This window comes from Pipistrellus kuhlii, unplaced genomic scaffold (assembly GCF_014108245.1).
Source record: "Pipistrellus kuhlii isolate mPipKuh1 unplaced genomic scaffold, mPipKuh1.p scaffold_m20_p_5, whole genome shotgun sequence".
In the NCBI taxonomy this organism is placed as follows: domain Eukaryota; kingdom Metazoa; phylum Chordata; class Mammalia; order Chiroptera; family Vespertilionidae; genus Pipistrellus; species Pipistrellus kuhlii.
Window position 1 is genome coordinate 23,720,632 of NW_023425551.1, and position 21,876 is coordinate 23,742,507.

The following is a 21,876-nucleotide window of genomic DNA, read 5'->3' on the forward strand; positions in this document are numbered from 1 at the left end:
TATGTGAAACTCAATGTGTTTGAATTGCCTACCTGTTAGGACATCCATATGTGAATAGTCTGTTGGATTTGAGTCCAAGAAAACGTCTTGGCTACGGAGAGGAAGTTGAGAATCATCAGCTCTGCAACGGAAGCTGTGGCCATGAACAAACCCCTGAACAATGTAGCTTAGGACTGTGAAGAAATTGCTACAATGAAAATTGAATGAACTGTATTTTTGTTGCCTGAATTTGTCTCCAAATCATAAAATTCTTTCATTTACACATCATCTGAGTGCTTTAGAAGATAAACATATTTTTAATTTAACTGGGTTTTACTGGTTTGCATAATTTTAAATAAAAACAGAATAGTACCTTATGGAAGGGGTTAAGTTGTAAAGAAAAAATTATATTTGAAAGCTTATATTGCCCCAAATATAATATACAAACATATTATCACAATACGTCCAACATAGCCTTTGTTAATGTCACCAGTGGAATGTTTGGTTGGTTCTTTAAGCCAGATATTATTAAGAAGTTAGTTTACATTTAGGTGCTATATTGTGTATGTTTTTTTAAAAAAAGAACACCTTACCTTTAAGCATAAAATTGCACTCAGCACAGTGAGATGCTTACACTATAAGCACAGAGAAGAGGTTGATGGAAAAAAGTAGGAAAATGTCTCAGATCACCCTTAGTCCAATGGAATGACAGGCAGAATCACTCCATAGGAATGTAATCCCTCAATAGTACTACCCGTGTTTCCGCGAAAATAAGACATCCTCCGAAAATAAGACCTAGTGTATGGAAAGATAAGACATCCCCTGAAAATAAGACCTAGCACAACTTTGAGAGAAAAAAATTAATATAAGACACTGTCTTATTTTTAGGGAAATAGGGTAATAGTAATCTCTCATTTTGTGAAAGCAGAGTTAATATTATCATTAAATACATGTATGATCTAACTACTGCATATCAAGTAAAAAAAAAAAAAGAGTCTGTAAGCCGAAAGCTAGAATAAATGCAACCAATACATATCAAGAATACTAAAAATTCATTTTATAATTTAAAAGGCACAGTAGAGAAAATTAATTTGGATTAATATTTCCAAAAAGTGTTACCCATTGAAACATGTACTTTTGACTCTAAGAACAAAAGTTTGTAAACAGAAAGCCAATCAATATCTTGAGTTTGTGTCATTAAAAAGAGTTTTAAAGAACATACAGTTACTGGAGGCTAGAAGCAAGTGAAATAATCTAAGCATGTGATATGAAGGACCTGAAAGGCACCAGAAATTGAGAGGAAACCAGAGGATTGGGATCCTTCAAAGCTTAAAGTTGGATCAAGATGCAAATTTACAAATTCGCATGATGAAAACCTGAATTGAGGCAAAGCATGTGTTTCCTGACAAATCCCAGATGCTGGGGGAGGCCCGGGTTTCAGGAGATGGCCTTCCTGAGGCAACAATGAAGTTAGGTGAACAGACACTCCGGTAGGAGGAGACAGCTCGTTTCCACTGAGCCCTGACCACCAACCAGGCACAGATCCGAGTAGCTAACACACCATTTCTCATTGAACTCAACCGAACCCTGGAAGTTGAGTATTAATAACATTATCTTTCCCATTTTGCATTGAGGTAAGCACACGGAAGTCCCTTTTCCCCAGGTAATACTGTGAGAACGGAATAAACACCAGAAACCACTTCCAGTTACCATAACAAGCATACTACTGTTATTAGTATTATGGGGGAAAATGTGTGCTTCAGTGAAAAATGATGTGCTTTTTAAATAAGCACTCCCAATTCCGACTTTATGTGGGCTTTGCACCTTTCTTTGCCTCTGAGCTGTTTTCTAATTTTGTAACTGTGGAAAGCTGACAACAATGAAAATAATTCTTGTCTCTGGACATGTACATAAATTCTGTGCAGTGGAGGTACAGTTGTCTTCCTAGGTCACCAGGAAAGAAGCCAGTTTTGTCCCCTTTTACACATTCTTTTCAATATGCTTGCTCTGTAAATGTTTCTGATCTTTGGATTGCCTTCTGAACTAATTGAACCATCTTACCAGTTCCCTCCTAATGATATATTAAATAAAATCTTGAAAAAAAATATGTGTGTGTGTGTGTGTGTGTGTGTGTGTGTGTGTGTGTATGTCAGGATCTTACCATTTTAAAGAATATCCTGTAACAGTATTTATTGAAGCAGATTATATTAGTTTATATTTAAGTATCTTTACTTTTTTATATAAATAAAATACTTCAAATGGTCACTACAGATATGTAAACAATGAAGAAATATCTCAATTAGAAATGGAAAGTTTTCTGCAATCCCAGCTCCTCATTAATAATTGCTACAGGCAGTTTGGTACATAATCAATTAGACATTTTTCTATGCATGCACTATGATATTTCTGTGTAAAATGTTTTCCTATTATTACTTTTTAACAACAACAACAAAAAAGCCATCTACTATGGTGTTCTGCAACTTGCTTTTTATCCAATATGCTTTTTGTCCATATCAATCTTCCTTAGAGCAGCTTCACAACTGACTGCAACATTAATCCCTTACTAATAGAACTTCCATTTATTTCTCTATCACAAACAGTGATACAGTGACCATCTGTTACATCCATCTTGATGCACCTCCCCTTTTGATAAATTATGTACCTCCATAAGCTCTGTTAATATTGTCAAGCAAATAATTTCTAATTCCTAAAGTTGCTGCTTCAGGGTCTAGCAAATTTGCTCTTCCTTGGGGTACACTGGTTTCCTGATGCCTTGGGATCTGTGAGTGATGCTAATGCTAATGGAGAGCCCCTGCTAAATGTGATGTAATCGAGGCTAAGATGATAAACACAATAGCAATAGGCAAGCTGATTTCTAGTGAAAAAATAGAACATTTCAAAGCCCAAGCTAAGCTAGAAATTTTGTTTAATTATTTTGAAATAAGTACTATTAATTAGGACATAATAAAAGAATAGAAGTATAGTTTGGATTTATTATCGCTATAATATTTCAGTTCTGGGTGATTTCAGTGGTAGGAAATAACATTTTAATGGTAGGAAATAGCAGTGTGTGAAAATGAGTTTTGTTCCTAATCATTGTAATGAATGCATTGTGCTAAATATTGTATTCAACAAATATTAAATGAGCTAATATGTATACAATCTCTGACACCTGTAAGTTCCCTAATGTGTTGGCTTTTTCAAATAGGGTATATTGTAATGGTTAAGAGTGTGATTCTCTAGCAACACCTGGATTTGCATTTGGCTTCATTGCCTTGGGCAAAAGTAAGGTGACCAGACGTCCCAATTTTGGCAGGACAGTCCCGATTTTTAACAATTTGTCCCGTGTCCTGCGGCGTTTTAAAAAAAGTCCTGATTTTTGGAAAGATTGACTTACTGTTCCTTGGATCTCTAATCCATAAAATAAAAGGGTAATAATAGTATATCTCCTTAAATTGTTGTGTAGCAATTTAATGAGTAAATGTATATAAAGTGCTTTGAACTAATTATTATTGAGTCCTTACTATACTATGCATTGGGGAAGTAAAGTTGGCAAGACAAAAATCCTTGTCCTCAATAGGTTACTACAGAATGGTTATAAAACAGATTAAAATAATAAGGATTTACCATTTAATCACTAAATTTTAGTGTAATTGAGCAGAATAGTGTAATCACAGGGTTCAGTGAGAACATTTGAGATGGGCTCTAGTTTTGAAGAATACAGGTATACCTCGTTTTATTGCACAATGCTTTATTGGCCTCACAGGAGTTGTGCTTTTCACAAATCAAAGGCAAGACCTTCCACTAACAAAAACGATTACAACTCATTTGATTGCAATATTCGCTTTATTTCACTGGTATGAAACCAAACCCACAATGTCTTCAAGGTATGCCTTTATACGCTTCCTGTGGCAGAAATAACCAAGCTAACACTTGAAAGATGGGGAGTGAAGAGGAAGAACCTTAGATGGGCATGAGAAAGCCCATCTCTTTGGATACATAAGAGAACTGCAAACCGTTTGATAGGGTTGGGTCATAGAGTGGTATGTGGGGGAATAAGGAGACAAGATGCTAAATTGATGGCTTCTATGCAAAAGAATTTGGACTTCACCCTGAGGCCAGAGCGTGGATATTGAAAGTAATATACAAAAACATTGCATGATTGATTAGAGTATTAAAAATGACACATTTGATAAAAGGAGTACACGGTTTTTTATTTTATTCTGCTTTTCTCGGTTGGAAATGGGCAGGGAATACAACTGTCGATGGAGATGCTGGGTTCCTATAAACACAAGCTCTTCCAAAACCTTTCCCGCCTGGCCGCCAGACTCCTCCTTCCAGCGCACTCACTCCAGCAGCAATAGCCCCGCCCTCAGGGGGCGGGAACAGCGCATCTCCCTACAGCTTCTCGCGGTGTTTGGGACGGAGTGAGCCCGGCGTCATTACCGGCGCCTCGAGACTTCAGCTCTCCGGCGATTGGTCCGATCCCACGGCCGGTGCGGGACTTCCTGTCCGGCTCCCGGGTTTGCACGTGCGGTGAGAGGTCTGAAGACGCCGCGGTGAGCCGGCCCTTGCGGCGTCCCGGACGCAGCGTGCCCCGTCCCGCAGGACCCGGAGCTGTAGTCGCCGCTCTTCGGCCTGAGCGCCTGGCGACCGCAACATGGTGGGCGAGCTCGGAGCCTGGGGGGCGTGGCGCTCTGGGTTTGCGGAAGCGCGGCTGGGATCGTCGGTGCCGGTGGCCACTGAGGCCTGGGGCTGGGAGGGCTGGTCTGCTGGGCCGGGTCTGGGTCACCCTCACCAACCACCTGGGGCATCCTTTGCTGTTTACAGTGAGACTCCCATGGCCGAGCACCTCCCTGGAGAATCACAGTGGAGAATGGCCTTCCCTTTACCCCGAAGGGCCCCCCAAAGCCTTTTGACACACAGAGCGCAGATGCACCACCCAGTGTTGCACGGGGTCAGGCGGGGAGGGGGTGTCCGCCCATCAGTTTGCTTTGGGGCAGTGGTCAGCAAACTCATTAGTCCCTAGAGCCAAATATCAACAGTACCACGATGGACATTTCTTTTTGAGAGCCACATGTTTTAAACTTAAACTTCTAACACCACTTCTTCAAAATAGGCTCGCCCAGGCCATGGTATTTTGTGGAAGAGCCACACTCAAGGGGCCAAAGAGGCCCATGTGGCTCACTGCTCGCGGGGAAGGAACTTGTGGGAGAGCCCAAGGTTGGTCCCAAAGCAAGGCGGCTTATTCAACTGGGATGGTACTTCCTTAATTTAGAAAAATCAAGGTTGGGTAGTGGAATAAACTTGTAGGACGGATCATGAATCTCCCTGAACTTCAGCTTTGGTGTCATGTTTTCACATAGTAGTTGATGCAGGAAGTGTGCACCCCACTTGCAAATGCCTTCTTGTGGCAGGTTCATTGTCCTGGTTCAGCATGTCGGGGACCTTCTCTGGGCACCCAGCCTAACGTCACTCGTCCGTAATTTTGCACAAGGCTGTCTTTTTTTTTTTTTATTTCATTGATTTTTTTACAGAGAGGGATAGAGAGCTAAGAACATCGATGAGAGAGAAGAGAAACATCGACCAGCTGCCTCCTGCACACCCCCCACCGGGGATGTGCCCGCAACCAATGCACATGCCCTTGATGGGAATCGAACCTGGGACCCTTCAGTCCACAAACCGGGACCCTTCAGTCCACAAACCGAGGCTCTATCCACCAAGCCAAACCGGTTTCAGCACAACGCTGTCTTTTTATTCTCTTTACCCAAAATCATTTTTCTTGATGATTTGCTTGAGAGGAATAGGGGCTTGTCTGACCTTCCCACTGCTGTATCCCCAGTGCCCATAACAAGGTCTGCCTACAGAGTAGGTGCCGACAACTGTGTATTGGAGGAAGGTAAGCACAGGTTTTTAGAGAACAGACTTGATGTTGCCTGCCCTAGAAGCGTAGGTTTCAAAAAACCTGTTGATCCTTCACGTAACTTATCGAAGATGCCCGCGCGGACTGTGATACAAGCCACAGGTGTTTTGGTTCTGTTTTAACGGCATGTCCTGATTCTGCCCTCTCAGCCTCACAGAAAGAAGAAGCCCTTCATAGAAAAGAAGAAAGCTGTGTCTTTCCACCTGGTGCATCGGAGCCAACGAGATCCTTTAGCAGCGGATGAGACCGCACCCCAGAGGGTTCTGCTGCCTGCACAGAAAGTAGGTGCTGCTCTTTAGCCAATGAGTTTGTAGGTGGACTGTTAGTGGTTTTCAATTATTGTAGCCAGCTGCTGTTTTCATATAACTGATCTTCAGGGAAAGCAAAATCTGTGACTTAATTTTCAGTGAATGTGTGGATTTTCACTTCGTGCATATTCATTTTGATTGAGAGGATGGACCACCTTTATTTGGGATGTTTCAGTGAGTACATCCTGAGTAATGATAAATATTTACGAAGCCATCAGCTATAATACTGCGTGATGTGATTTAGGGCACAATCAAGAGCTAAATTGCTGCTTACCCTAAAATCCTATCATTTTATAAGCACAAACGGCGCTTTGCCTTTTGGTCACTCATCTAATGAAATGCAAAACTTTGAAACTCATAAATCAGCTTTAGAAAACACCAGGGAGCTTTTAAAGGATTGATTTGCTAATTATCAACCAGACTTGTTAAGCATGGGTAATGTGAAAGGAAGTGTTAGGGAACATTGGGCCTATTTAGCTTTTAAGTACGGTAAAGCCCATTTGTCTTGTGTGTTGAAAAGTTTCTTTGTGTATAAATACAAGAAATTATACCTAACCTTTCAAGGCTCCTACTGGATGATAAAACAAATTGCCATGTGTGTGTATTTTTCTTGGCTTGGATTATTGCACAGAAATATCTACTGAAAGGAGGAATTGGTTCATTCCATTTTAATTTTATATGACACAATACCTTGGAGGCTCTGTGTTTCCTTAATTTGTTAAGAATTCATTATTCATTGTCTCATTCCTGTCAACCAAAGTGTCCATGTGCCATCTGCCTCCTGTTCTGAAAACTGTGCTCATTGGAAGGTTCCTGGGCCTTAATTTTGGAATAGGTAGTAGTTCCATTTTGTTTATTATCCTAGAAAAATGATGAAGAGAGACGAGCAGAACAGAGGAAGTATGGAGTGTTCTTCGATGACGACTATGACTACCTGCAGCATCTGAAGGAACCGTCTGGGCCCTCAGAGCTGATTCCCACGACTGCAGTCAGTGTGCCCAATAGGAGAAATGAAAACGAAGAAAATTCAATAATTTCAGTAAGACTTTTCAACAATTTAAGTGTGAGAAAGAGTGTGTGGGGGTGAGTGAAAAAGAAAACAAAACAAAACAGTGTTATATCAATATAATTTTGGGCAAGAAATAGGGCAGGCCATTTTCTCACTGAAAGTGGTGTGTGTACACATGTACAATCAGGCGAGAGTAGGTGGCCTGTTCTTTGGTAATGATCATGCTTAACAACTAGCTTGCAAAATTCCTGAAAATTTGTGAGCCAGTAAGAGCAGGCTCCCGCACAATACCGAGTGGAGAATAATGGTTAAAGGGCATGGCTCATGGATTTGAAACAAGACTCGGCCACTTTCAGGTTTCACTGGTCAGGTTACCTGATCTCTCTGTACCTCAGTGTGCTCATCTGTGTAATTATAGTACCTACTGCATAGAGTTGTTGCAAAGATGAAATGAATCTGTATATGGCAGCACAGCACCTGAAACAATAATCTACTCAGTTTGTTATAAACTTAATACCTCAATACGTCGTTGACAAAATTACTCTGCCCAAGCTGAGAGAATGAAATTTTATTGATGAGAAAAATACATTAATTTTGCGATCTACATGGAGACAGTCCATTTTGCTTCCTAGGCAGTAAATGGTAATCTACTAGAAACTGAAAGGGGAAAAATGACCTGAATCAACATGATTGAGGCAATGTATTATTAGCTGGATCAGAAAGCAGAGAGGATGCCATGCATTCTGGGATACATTTGCAGTAAGAGGCTTCACCTCAGGTATTCTGATAACTAAACATCAGACTTAAGGTGAATGGTGAGAAGGATTCTGAGGCTGCTTCTAGACTTAGCAGGAATACAACAGTTAATATGGTTAATGATGGCGAGAAAAAACACACCATGATCTATGTATACTAATAAAAGATAGCTAATTAGAACAAATGTCTGGACAACCATCCACATGTCCTTCCTGACAAACCCAGGCCTGGGCAAAGCTGCCTGCCAGTAGTCCTGGGCACCAGCTTCTATGGCTGGCTGTAGTCTGGGAGTCGGAGAAGCGGCCCGCCCCATGGTCCCAGGCCGCAGCCAGCCTGAGAAGCTGCCTACCCTGTGGTCCTGGGCAGAGCCACCTGCCCACCATCCCCTGCAGCCTCAGCCGGCCTGGTCAAAGCTGACCCAGGTCCTGGGTGCCTGTGGCTGGCCAAAGAGAGAGAAGCTCAGGTCCTGGGTGTAGGGCTGAGACAGAGGTAGTTAAGGGCAATCAAGACAGCAGGGGAGTAGTTAGGGGCAGTCAGGGGCAATCAGGCAGGCGAGCATTTAGGAGCCAGCAGTCCCAAATTGTGAGAGGGGTGTCTGAGATTGGAGAGGGTGCAGGCTGGGCTGAGGGACATACCACCCGTGCAAAAATTTCATGCACCAGACCACTAATATTTATATGAAACTAGAGGCCTGGCACACGAAATCCATGCATGGGTATGGTCCCTAGACCTGGCCTGCGATCAGAGCCATCTTACTCTGCTGCCATCCCCCAGTTCCCCATTCATCCAAGCCTGCTGGCCAAGGCAGGGAAAAATAGAGAGGACTAAGAGGTCGGCCACTCCTACCCCTGTCACAGGTCACCCTCTTTGTGTGGGGCGACTGGTCAGGCAGGGGCCTTAGCCTGGTGCCACCTTCATCCCCTGCCACCCACCCTAGGTTCCCTGTTTGCTAGCGGGGGATGGGAGCCTGCTGGCCGAGAAGTGCTCAGTGCACCTCATAGTGACTGGTTTAAAGGTCGTTCTGGTCATTCTGCCATTAGTGTCAATTTGCATGTTACTCTTTTATTATATAGGATTGGTGCTGCCAATTTAAGTTCCTTTTTCTGCATCATGCACCCATCTCCCTAAGCAAAGTCTCTATCCCCATTTCCCATCCCCTTTGCCCATCTCCACCTAGTTAACCGCCTGCCTTTCCCTCTTACTGATATCACACTGTTGTTTGTGTCTTATGTTTTTTGGCTAATCCCTTCACCTTTCATTCATTCTCCCTCCCCCTGACATCTGTCAGTCTGTTACATGTACCGTGTTTCCCCGAAAATAAGACCTACTTACAGGTTTCCTTCTGAGTGAAATATAAGGCATCCCCCCGAAAATAAGGGCCCCCTACCCCCCTAGGCTAAACATGAGAGATTTGGTCCACTGATTCTGTAAGAAATGGAGTCACAAGAAATTCACCAGGAAATTCAGGAATTGGATTGTTATGATGTTCCAGAAGATGATGACGTAATTGTCATTGAATAAATGAGTAAATTCTTGATACTGTAGGATTCAGTTTGTCTGGTTTGTGTTGACAACTACTGTACCATATACAGGTAATAAATTTCCTTTATATTCATTTAACAATAAATGTGTACCGTATTCTTCTTCATGAAAAAATAAGACATCCCCTGAAAATAAGACCTAGCGCATCTTTGGGAGCAAAAATTAATATAAGACTGTCTTATTTTCGGGGAAACAAGGTATCTATGCCTCAGTTTCTGTTTTGATCATCAGTTTATTTTGTTCATTAGCTTCCCCATATAAGTGACATTGTATGGTATTGGTCTTTCTCTGACTGGCTTATTTCACTTTAAGCAGAATAAGGCCCTTAAATGGACACTTCAATGATGTTTATAAAGTTGCATTATCTTTAAAGATAAAATTGCCATTGGCTTTCTGTAGCACAGTACAAATGTACGAGTCCCATTGAGCTTTTTTAACCTTAAAGTAATTTGCAACAAGCCACCAAAATTAAATAAACCAGAAATCTTTAATAAACCGTAAGAAACAATGTGCAGAAAGGCAGCTTGAGCAGCCCCTGATTTTCACTTAAAGGAAAGCAGGTGCTGCCATGGTAGGAAGCAGGGTGGGCAGAAATAGGTTTACAGTTCTGAGTACTCCAAAGAGTATATTTTTGTAGTAGTATTTATTATTGTATTATTTGTTTTTTATCATTTTGTATCCTAATGTATTATCTTTTAGGTAATGTTGGTTGGTAATTTAACCTACTTTTGCCCACTCCTGTATTTAGGAACTACTACAATTAACAAAAAGAATTCCATTCCACTTTTTAATCACTATCTAAACTCTAATTATGTATACTCTTTGTTTCTCAATATTTAGAAGCATCTCCAAAGGTAAATTCACTAAAATAAGGTGATCCTCCCTTCTTAACCCTTACATTTCAAAGATTAATAATTACAAAGTATCTTTTACCACATATATATTTTACCACAATTTTATAAAATAATAATGTAATATACCAAAAAAATCATTACATTATACATTTTAAGTGGTTGAATTGTGTAGTATGTGAATTATATATAGTAAGTCTGTTTGTTAAAAAGAAAAGGACTCTCTAGCCCTCAACAGATAGATTAGTTGGTTAGAGCACGTCCTGATACACCAAGGTTGCAGGTTTGATCCACAGTCAGGGCACATGCAAGAAGCAACCAATGAATGCATAAATACATGGAACAACAAATAGATGTTTCTTTCCCTTCCTCTCTCTGAAATCAGTAGAAAAACTAAAATTAAATAAATTAAAAAGAACTCTATAGCAGAATACCAGGTATTTCCCCAAGTTTATGCCATAGAGAAATGCACTTTGGAAGCCATAATAGCTTGCTAGGTATGCATTACTATATGTGGCCTTTGCTCATGCTCTTCTGAGGCTTTCAGTGGAGCATGCTGTCTGTGAGCCAGTCAGAATGTACATCTCAGCTTCATGCCTGCTGCTCAGCTGAGAACAGAGTGAGTGGTGAGGTATAAGGACTGATAACATGTGCTAGTGACCCTCACATTATTAACTGTTTGGTTGAAAAGGTGAAACTAAAGCATAAGGACTAGTCAGAAAATATGTGCCAGCACACATTGAGATAGATTGTATGGTGTGTGAAGAGAGGGGAGCCCACAGCAGTCGGAAGTTCTAGGACAGTATTCAAGAAGGGTTTAATGGAGGTAGAAGGAACTGAGCTAGCCACTAATGGGTGTGTTCCATTGAAGAGAGGAAGGAAAATTCCAATCAGGAAGGGACACGAGGTAATATTGTGGATCCCAGAACCTCACTAAAACAGTCCTCAAGGCTTTGTGAGGATTAAATGGAATAGTATACTGGAGAAAGCTTTGTGAAGTATTGCAGGGAAGTTGCTTTGGATGGTGGAATATACATGTTTAAAATGTATAACTGGAGAGAATTCAGAATGTGATTGTGTTAGTTTTCTAGGACTGTTGTCACAGATTACCACGAGGTGACTTCAGACAGTAGAAATTTATTCTCACAATTGTAGAGGCCAGAAGTCTGAAATCAAGCTTTCTGGGGGTTTCCTTCTTAGGGCTCAGAAAGAATCTGTTCCTTGACTATCTACTTGCTTCTAGTGGTTGCTGGCAATCCTTAGTGTTCCTTGGTTTGTTGATGCGTCACTCTAGCATTCTCCATCTTCACATGGCTTTCTCCTCTGTGTGTCTTCCTGTGTTCACATGGCTTCTTGTAAGGACATACCAGTCATTGGACTAGGGCCCACCATGCTCCATTATCACTTCCTCTGAACAGATTACATTTGCAAGGATCCTGTTTCTATGTAAGGTCACATTCTGAGCTTCCAGGTGAACATGAATTTTGGGAGAACACTTCAACCCAGTAAATTAGTTTCAGAAGTATTGTTGAATAAACCTAACCATTGTGTAATTTCTTTTCTTTTTTTTCAAGACCACTGGAATTAAGTTGCCTTCATCAGTGTTTGCATCAGAGTTTGAGGAAGATGTTGGATTGTTAAATAAAGCAGCTCCTGTTTCAGGTGTGTTTAATTTTTTTGCCCTTTCAATGGAGCCGTGTTTTATAAAAAGAAACTTCATATAGTAATAATTCAGAGTTCCTGATAAAGTGTTGAAAAAATTGAGATGTGTCTGAATTCAGATGAGAGATCATTAGGAAGGGATGAGTGTGATTAGCATTCTTTTTTTTTTTTTTTTTTTTTTTTTTTTTTTTTTTTTTTTTTTTTTTTTTTTTTTTTACAGAGAGGAAGGGAAAGAGATGGAGAGTTAGAAACATTGATGAGAGAGAAACATTGGTCAGCTACCTCCTGTACACCCCCACCTGGGGATATCCCCTCTTTTCTTATATTGTAATCAAATCAAATTCTTAGTCTTGGAAGTTCCTATTTAGAGAGGAAAGTGGGAAGATTATTTTTCATGATCAGGTGGGGGACTACCTTGACCTAACCTCTTACAAAGGAAACTAATATTCAATTAGCCTTACATACATATAGTGTAATTTTGGAAATATTTCATGTTAGCTTTTAAAAGTTCTCTCAGGCCTTGACTGGGTGTGGCTTGGTTAGAGTGCTGTCCCATACACCAAAAAAGGTTGCGGGTTTGATTTCTGGTCAGGGTACATACTTAGGTTTTGTGTTCAATCCCAGTTGGGGTGCATATGGGAGGCAACAGTTTGATATTTATTTTTCTTTATCTCTCTCTCAAATCAATAAACATATCCTCGGGTGAGAATTTAAAACCAAACAAACAACAAAAACATGTCCTGAGGTGAGGATTAAAAGAAAAAAAACATTTCCCCGAGAGTATGGAAGTACTATATATATTTATATATTTATATATTTATATATTTATATATTTATATATATTTTTATATATTTTTATTTATATATATATATATATATATATATATATATATATATATATATATGCCTAAAATGCAAATTGTCCTTTTGTGAGTTCGGTCGCTCGCCATGATGTGCATTGACCAGCCAGGAAAGGGAGGCCCTAGCTGGCAGCTGGGGAAGAGAGGCCCCCACCAGCAGCCAGAAGGCCCAATTGGCCCTTATCGCTGGGCAGGCAAAGGGACTCTATCGGTGCATGAATTTTATGCACTGGGCCTTTGGTTTAAATAGAAGTCTCGTTTATCCACCTGTTTCACATACACTGAAAAATTGTTTGTTGGGTTTTTTTTGCAGTACCAACGTATTTTAGAACAAAAGTAGTGTTTGTTTTCTTTAGTTAAATTGCTTTAATTTTTTTTTCCAATGGTTAATACATTTTACTAGAGGCCTGATGCACGAAATTTGTGCATGTATAGGATACCTAGGCCTGGCCGGCGATCAGGGCTGATTGGGGCCTTCCTTCATTCTGTGCCCGTAGTGGTCAGCACATGTTATAGCCAGCAATCTGTCTCCAGGTGCACTCCTGTGGGGACAATTTGCATATTAGGCTTTTATATATAGAGACTAGAGGCCCAATGCATGAAATTCATGCCAGGGGTCTCAGCCCTTGCAGCCCTGGCTTCGACCTGAAAGTCATTTGGCTGTCCGGTCTAATTAGCCTATTATGTTTTTATTATAAATGAAGATATAATTGACATATTACATTAGTTTGAAGTATACAACATAATTTGATATATATTGTGAAATGATTATCACAATAAGACTACATGGTTGCTGAAACCAGTTTGGCTCAGTGGAAGGGTCCCAGGTTTTATTCCGGTCAAGGGCATGTACCTTGGTTGCAGGCACCTCCCCAGTGGGGGGTATGCAGGAAGCAGCTGATCGATGTTTCTAACTCTATCTCTCTCCCTTCCTCTCTGTAAAAAAATCAATAAAACATATTTTTTTTAAAAAGACTACATTGTTAACATACGAAGTTACAAAATATTTTTGTTATGAGAACTATTTTTTTTTTTTTGCTTTAATTTTTTTTTTCTCAAGTACAGTTGACGTATTATGATACTAGTTTCAAGTGTATAGCTCAGTGATTGGGCATTATATAACTTAGTGATCACCTTGAAAAATCTAGTACCCATCTGATACCATACATAAATATTACAGTATTATTTACTGTATTCCCTACGCTGTACTTAACTCCGTGGCTATTCTGTAGCTACCAATTTGTACTTCTTAATCCCCTCACTTTTTCACACAGTCCCCCAACCCTTATTGAGTAAACTTGCCATATAGCATTCATTTTACAGGTTTTTGAGTTGCCACTGTTTGACAGAGTTAAACCAGAATAGCATAGTCCCAGACCACAGGGAATTTACCATAAATTGGGAAAGATAGACAATAAATAGGTAATTACCACTACAGTACAAATAGATAGATCATGATGCAACAAGCAAGTCTGGGGGAGTTCTAGGGGAAAGCATGTCCAAGTTGATTTCTTAGGACTAAGTTAAGCAGATGAAGGAGAGTGGATGGGAGAAAGAGGGTACTCCGTACAGACAACTGTGAGCAAAAGCAAGACAACGTGAATAGAAGAAACCACACACTTGGCATGCCTAGGTCAGGATTACTAGGAACTGAGGCTGGAGAACTAAGCAGGAGCCATGATGTGGGGGTGTTGGAAGCCATGTCGGTTTACAGGTTTTGACTTGAAACTTCTCCTTGAACTCTGTAGTGGTTTACCTAGCTGAAGAAACAGGTTAAGATCTCAGTGTGAAAAGACAAAGTCCAGTTTTTTCCTGCGGGTCAAAGCTTTGAATTTTGCTTACTAAGCAGTTTGATATTGTAGATCTATAATGGAAGGGTTTCCCCCTCACCTCCCTCTTTTTATTTTTATTTTTTATTTGCAGTCATGCATCTCTTTCCCTTGCTAGACTGACTTAGAATTCTTAATCATCCTTTTATACTTTGGCAAGTAATAGGTACTCAGATTATGTTAATTAAATGAAGGAATGATGCTTTCTTGGGAGTTATTATTTTTTATTTTTCTTCTAGGGCCTCGGCTGGATTTTGATCCTGACATTGTCGCAGCCCTTGATGATGATTTTGACTTCGATGATCCAGATAATCTGCTTGAAGATGATTTTATTCTTCAGGCCAATAAGCCAGCAGAAGAGGAAGAGGGAATGGATGTTCAGTATGTTTGGTTTGTTTCAATTGGTATGCTTTAATAGGATAACAACCATAGAACTACAGCTGAAAGAGACCTTCAGGACTTGAGTCTTAGAATTCTGTTTTAGCAGACAATGTGAGATATAAGCCATCAGTAGGTGGGGCTAAAGTCCAAGTTGCCTGATTGCTAGCTCATTACTTTTACAATCGTGCCAGACTGGACTGGTAAAGCAGCACAGCCCTTCTCCCTAAACAGTAATCCTCCCTGAAACACCCTCAGATTTTACTGTGTAAATGCATCAGGTTCTGTTGTTTATCAAGTTGTTTTGACAGTTAATTTATGACTCTGACTTTAGGAAATCAGAGGCGGAAGATGACAATGAGTGGGCAGATGTGGACAATGAGAAGGAAGAAGGCAGTGATGACAATGACTATGACTCTGCAGGCTCATTCTCAGATGAGGAAGTGTCTACCCTTGGGAAAACTCCGGGGGCTCTAGAAAATCACTTGTTTTGGGAAGAGGAAACGAAAAGTCGATTTACTGAGTATTCTATGACATCCTCAGTTATGAGGAGAAATGAACAGCTGACCCTACATGATGAAAGGTTTGAGAAGGTAAGGCCCCAGTTAAGGGTCTTTTAATACTAGTTCTTAGTAAATTATATATGACATTGGAACCTAAAGCTAGAACTTTTAGTATGAGAAACACCACTAACTTTTATTGAAACAGACCATACAACCACCCTAATTTTACTTCTGGAAGGAATGCAGATAGGTCAAAAGATGGCTTATCAAACCTCCTGATTTTGCTCTTAGACATTTTGATTCCAAACCTCTTCAGTCACAGTTCCTGAGATTAAGCATTAGACTAAGCAAAAAGGAAATGCCATTTCCCCCCATTTTTGTGTGTATGTTTTTGTTCACTGATACATCCCAAGGCTTAAAGTGGTATATGGCATATGGAGTTTAAACTTTGAACTGTTCAGTAAAGGATGGATGATTGGATGGATGGATGGATGGATGGATGGATGGATGGATGGATGGCTTCCTATGACAAAGGTTCTAACTTTGCTGCATTTCATTAAGTAGTAGTTTCCTTCTTCTCTCAAAGAAATAAGCAAACTGTTAGCATGAATCACCTCATTTCAGGAGTTACATCACCCTGCTTACTCTTACAAAGCCTGGTAGTGTGAACAGTATTGAATAATACAGTAAACGTCATCTGAAAAAAAGAAATGTACGTTAGTTTGCATAATTAATGAATTTGAAAGTATCTGTAAAATATTCTGAGTAAAGATTTCTGCCTAGCATTTTGCTCTCCAAGCTCAATGGAGTAACTGTCTTCATTGTCATGTTAAATGGCAACCTACAGAAAGTTTTAAAAGTCTGGGTAGAATCTCTTCCACATCATATTGTTATGGTACTGAGTCCTGATAATATTTTCAATGTAGTTGTGATCGTGGTGGTGCTTATGTTGTGTAGGATAATCTTTTAAGTGCTGTATTCTTACTGAATACATTTATTTTTGTGGTATCTTCTCTCTTTCTATTCAAGTTTTATGAGCAATATGATGATGATGAAATTGGAGCTCTGGATAATGCTGAATTGGAAGGTTCCATTCAAGTAGACAGCAGTCGCTTAAAGGAAGTTTTGAATGACTTCTATAAAGAGAAGGCAGAGAAGTATGGAGATTTTTCCTTGTTTACCTGCTTTTTTCATTTTCAAATAAAGTGATTGTGTGTGTGAATTGAAAACCACCCTGTCAGAATCCAAATTAAGAAGATGGTACATTTGGCTCCATTTTCATATTAAGAGTTCTGAAACCGAACTTAACAGTGGATGGGAACATACTGAGAACCACATTCTCTGTCACTTGTCGAGAGTAGTGATCAATAACTGAGGGTGAGGGTGGGAAGTGTACAAGGTCACATTCCACTTAAGAATGAGAATGAGATGGTGCCTCTAGCCTCTTTGGCTAAAGAATTATTTGACTTCGTGTATACATTCTTTATTTTCCTAAAATGCCAGGCGTCTGGGGAGTACCGTATTTTTCGGACCATAAGACACTCCGGACCATAAGATGCACCAGTTTTTAGAGAAGGGAAATGAAGAAAAAAAGATTCTGAAACAAATAGTGTCCTAAAATATTTTATGTGCATTAAAACCCAATATCACAGTCATAAACACATGTAATCAACCCTGTAAAGTAAACAGCAGCATTTAGAACCATTTTAGAGCCGGGCAAGCACACAGAGACCACACAGAGCTGGGCAAGTAAAAAAACTTTTTTTTTAAAGTATATGTGTAGGCTATATTTGGACCATAAGACGCAGGGACTTTTTCCCCCCACTTCTGGGGGGGGAGAAAGTGCGTCTTATGGTCCGAAAAATACGGTAGGTATTTATGGCTTAAAGAAAGACAAGAGTGTATCTCTCCAGCCAGATTAGTAGAACTTTCTGGCAAAATGTTTGGTGAATCAGCACCCACATTAAATAATTTCTCTGAGAAACTAATGAGGTGTTTACATCTACCAGAGAGGTCTAATGTTTGATGATCACTATCATGCAGATCCTGCAGCAGGCTAAGAGCTGCATACTTGGAGTGAATTATTTGAATCCTTTGGAGGGACAGATGGGCTAATGCTTTTTGAGGCTTTAAAAAAGATTATGTTTTAGAAAAGCTCTTTTATGTGTAATGTGTTATGTCCTTGCAAAGACACAGATAGGTTTTTCCTTCCTGTCAGCAGAATGAACAGCCGGAACCTCCTGGAAGCGAGAGGCAGAGAGATAAAGCTAATTGTGACAGGAAATGACAAACAGGACACCTGAGTGTGTGGGTTTTTAAAAATTGCTATTGTTTCCATAGCTCTTTACGTGCAGGTTGAATAACATATATTAACATGGGTGGTGGTCTTTTTTCTCTTCCTATCTTCATTTTTGAAAACTTAATAACCACAAGTTGTGTCAAACTGAGTACTCTCGAACCCTTCGAGGATCAAGACTTGCCCATGAATGAACCTGATGGGTCTGAAGAGGAGGAGGTTGTCACTGTAGTTCTTGAAGAAGTCAAGGAGAAATGGGATTGTGAATCTATTTGTAGTAAGTATCTTAGTGTCCATTTTATGATTAAGTATTAAGTACATCAGCCTTTTGAAAAAGTGTATACTTTGTGAAAATAATGGGGGAAATAAATATTTGTAATAAAAAATATGAAAACATTTGTAAGAGAGACTCCAGTGTTAGTTTAAACTATGAAAACACTAAAGCTGGGAATATAGTAAGTACTCAGTAATGTTTTGGTGAACTAAAAGTCTACTTATTAATATGTGACTTTTTTTTTTTTTTTTTTAGGTACATACTCAAATTTATACAACCATCCACAGCTTATTAAGTATGAACCAAAAGTAAGTGCTAATGTCCTGAGCTGTTTAAAATACGCAATGCAGGAAAGGAAGTGTACTAATTATTTTCTCACATCAGCTTTATCTCTAGTGGCTCCCAACACCATTAGGAAAGCAACAGCAGTGTGTCATAAGTGAGCTATTTTTTAATAGGATTGGGAAATAACCCTAAGCCATTTTATCTTTATTTCAGCCCAAACAAATCCGAATATCTTCTAAGACAGGAATACCTCTCAATGTCTTACCTCAGAAAGGATTCACAGCAAAGCAAATTGAACGAATGCAGATGATTAATGACAGTGATCTGCCCAAGGTGTCAACCCAGCCACGCTCTAAAAATGAAAGCAAAGAAGATAAAAAAGCCAGAAAGCAAGCAATAAAGGAAGAGCGGAAGGTAAAGGACTTTGCTTAGACGTGAGATTTACAGAGAGCTGGTGGCAGGGAGGTCATGTGAGTTTTCTTTTGTAAAGTTAGTCTGAATCAGTTTGAAGATTTGAATAACATGAATGTATTCTTGTCCAGGAACGGAGAGTAGAGAAGAAAGCTAACAAATTAGCCTTCAAACTGGAGAAAAGAAGGCAGGAAAAGGAGCTGCTGAACCTGAAGAAGAATGTTGAGGGTCTAAAACTGTGAGGGTGGAACATTTGGGTGAGGCCCATTCCCCTTAGGGCTCCTTAATTGTGTTTAAGAAGAAATGAGGATCTTCAAAAAGACCACACTGATCTGCCTTTTTTATTGGCAGGTATTGAAAAGAAAACAGCACAATATTTGTATTTATATCAGCAAGTTTGTAAATAATGTAATATTTTTAAATTTAATATGATGAGCTTAGATTTGCTCTGAAATTGACTTCATGAATGTGAAGTGTTTAGATAAATTAAAGAAAATGTCTTAATAATTTAAATGGAATTGTGTATTCCTTATTTATTTGCATGGTTGTCCTAGTTGCCTTTTCAGATGTTCTCAACTATTTGAAACCGTTCCACTCTTTTTCAGTAAGTTAAGTGGTTTAATTTGCTGTCTGTAGAGAAGTAGCCCATTTAAACTAATTTTGAAATGCTGAGTGGGGAGAATAATTTTTCTGAGAAGATTCCACTGGTAGGAAGCTGGTGTAAAAGTTATTTCACAAGGATGGTAAAACTAAGTATTAATGTGGTTGGTAATCAATTACTGGATGAATTGCTTTTGGAATTCAGGAACAGTGAAGACAGGAAACAGAAGAAGAAATAATCAAGAAAACTTCCTTGGCTTTAGTGAGTGCCTGGCTCAAAATCAGAAATAGTCAGTTTAAACCAGAAAGTTTTTCTTTAAAACATTATTTAATGCTTGGAACCATTTATACTTGATTAAAATACATAGTTGAAAACTCCCTGCTTTTTTGATGAATTGGGTTAAACATTTTCAAGGCGAAAGCAATGACTTCATCACAATTGTTAATTGTTTGGTAAACTGTGACTTCCTTGCAATAGACAAGTTGTTAGTGACCCTTGTTCATTTGTCCATGAATAATGTGTTACCTGGACTGTTATGAAAAAGAAATTTGTGAACACTTGATCTGAGTTGGGAACAGAATGGCTAGTGCAGAACCAATTGTAGCAGGTGAGCTGCGTTTGATATCTAAGTTCATTAGAAAGTGTCTTTGTCTAATTCATTTTATTTTGGCTCTTCCAAATTTGGTGTTATCTTGTTCTCTCTGTTACCAATTTTAAATCTAAGTCTTAGGAGTTTTAAGAGTTGTGAAAAACAATAGCATTAGGTACTCTACCAGTATATATATGGCTAATATGCAAAGTGTCCCCTCAGGTCATAGGGGTGTTGAACTCAATCAGAGAAGGGGCCAAAAATCTAAAATCCAGCCTAAATCGCAGGCCGAATGGTTTACTGAACAGTCATAAACTGTCATTGTGATGGAAACGCAGCAGAGTGCAGTGATGACAGCGCGGTGCAGGCCACATTGCAAGGCCTGGCGGGACGGATTTGGCCCGCGGGCCTTGTGTTTGACACATGTGCCTCAGGATTTAGACTGGGAGACCAGTTTAGTCTCTCGCTATGATGTGTGCTGACCACCAGGGGGCGGCGCTGAACATGTCAAGTGACCAGCGACAGTGAGACACTGAGGGAGCGAGGAAAGGAGGAGGTGGGGAATCTGATTAGCCCTGATCACTGGCCATGCCTAGGGACCCTACCTATGCATGAATTTCGTGTACTGGGCCTCCAGTATTGATATAAAACCTTGGCTGAAGGTTTTGCCATTACAAAAGTAGGATGCTGTAGAGTATGTATTTAAATGCCAACCTGAAGAAGTAAAGGGTCAGATGATGGTTTGTGATAGTGTTGGGAATGTATTAAATCCTAAGAATTGACCCTTTATTTTGGTAGCTGTCTCAATTGAAGGTTCACAAAACCAGCAAGACTCTTAGAGATGTGGAATATTGCTTTGGTTTGGTGCTTTTCAAATTCCATCTTATGAGCTAGTTTCACTCTACCTCACCCAAAGGGTTTAAATCAGCACATCACATATTTTGCAGTTTAGAAAATGTGACTATAAGCCACAAGTCTTAGAGAAACATATTTTGATTTATGTGGATTATCCTCCAAACTTAAAGATCTTAATTTTATTCTGGGGAACAAAGACTTATACAATATTTTGAATTATTTCAACGTTTTGGAATATTTATGATGTGAGTCATCTATAAGCAATGCTTGGGAACTTAACATAAGCTCCATGCTAAATGTTGGGAGTCCAAAGTGATAAAAGGGGATTTGCCTTCAAGGACTGAGGAGGCAGGGTGTGTGCAGCAAAATAGTACTAGCGGTGCCAAATCCTTGATAAAGTACCACTTGACATGAAGATCTGGAAACGTGCTATTCTCCCTAAAGTGCTCTTATTGCAAATAAACATTTTTCGGGGCTGTGCTCAATTATCACTTTCCCGTAAACTTTCCCCTGACCATGTATTAAAAAATGGCACACACACCCTTCTCCTGTGTCCTTTTGTTGTTGTTGTTAATCCTCACCCGAGGATATGTTTATTGATATTTAGAGAGAGAGGAAAGGGGGAGAGAGAGAAACTGACAGAACATCGATGGTTGCCTCCTGCAGCAACCCTTTTGGTGTACTGGCGACACTCCAACTGACCCATTCAGCCATGTCCTCCCCTGTATTTATGCTCCTTCCCTGCTTTATGTTCATAGCATCTATTGGCATCAGATATATTTCACTCTCACTGAAACTGAGGGCAGGGAATTTGTTTACCACTTTATCCCCAAGGTCTAGAACAGTGCCTGGATTTGGGTAAAGGATCACTCAGCAGTATGTAAATGAATGGATAGTTGGGAAAGACTTTTTAGGAAAAAGTTGCTTTAAAAAAGGAACAATGGCCGACACCGGTTTGGCTTAGT

The 21,876-nt window shown here is 39.7% G+C and overlaps 1 protein-coding gene across 3 annotated transcripts; it reads left to right on the forward strand.

Moving 5' to 3' along the window:
• Window positions 1-4,463: 4,463 nt before the first annotated feature.
• On the forward strand, window positions 4,464-19,379 carry LTV1 (LTV1 ribosome biogenesis factor). Of its 3 annotated transcripts, XM_036415229.2 has the most exons (11): window positions 4,465-4,642; window positions 6,052-6,183; window positions 7,076-7,249; window positions 11,943-12,030; window positions 14,959-15,100; window positions 15,432-15,690; window positions 16,630-16,757; window positions 18,034-18,173; window positions 18,426-18,478; window positions 18,669-18,869; window positions 18,998-19,379. In XM_036415229.2, the coding sequence occupies exons 1-11, from the start codon at window positions 4,640-4,642 to the stop codon at window positions 19,106-19,108; spliced, it is 1,431 nt and encodes a 476-aa protein (XP_036271122.1). In that variant the 5' UTR covers window positions 4,465-4,639; the 3' UTR covers window positions 19,109-19,379. The 3 variants fall into 3 exon arrangements, with proteins under 3 accessions (XP_036271123.1, XP_036271122.1, XP_036271124.1); XM_036415230.2 differs by lacking the exons at window positions 18,669-18,869; window positions 18,998-19,379 and having other exon boundaries at window positions 4,464-4,642; window positions 18,034-18,185; window positions 18,233-18,478; XM_036415231.2 differs by lacking the exons at window positions 4,465-4,642; window positions 6,052-6,183 and having other exon boundaries at window positions 7,238-7,293.
• The last annotated feature ends 2,497 nt before the right edge of the window (window positions 19,380-21,876 follow it).

What these genes read in the sequence shown, in the direction of transcription:
- LTV1 (XM_036415229.2), top strand. An exon ending in TATAAAGAGAAGGCAGAGAA is followed by an intron (nt 16,758 to 18,033) that starts GTATGGAGATTT and finishes AATAACCACAAG; the next exon opens with TTGTGTCAAACTGAGTACTC. An exon ending in GGATTGTGAATCTATTTGTA is followed by an intron (nt 18,174 to 18,425) that starts GTAAGTATCTTA and finishes TTTTTTTTTTAG; the next exon opens with GTACATACTCAAATTTATAC.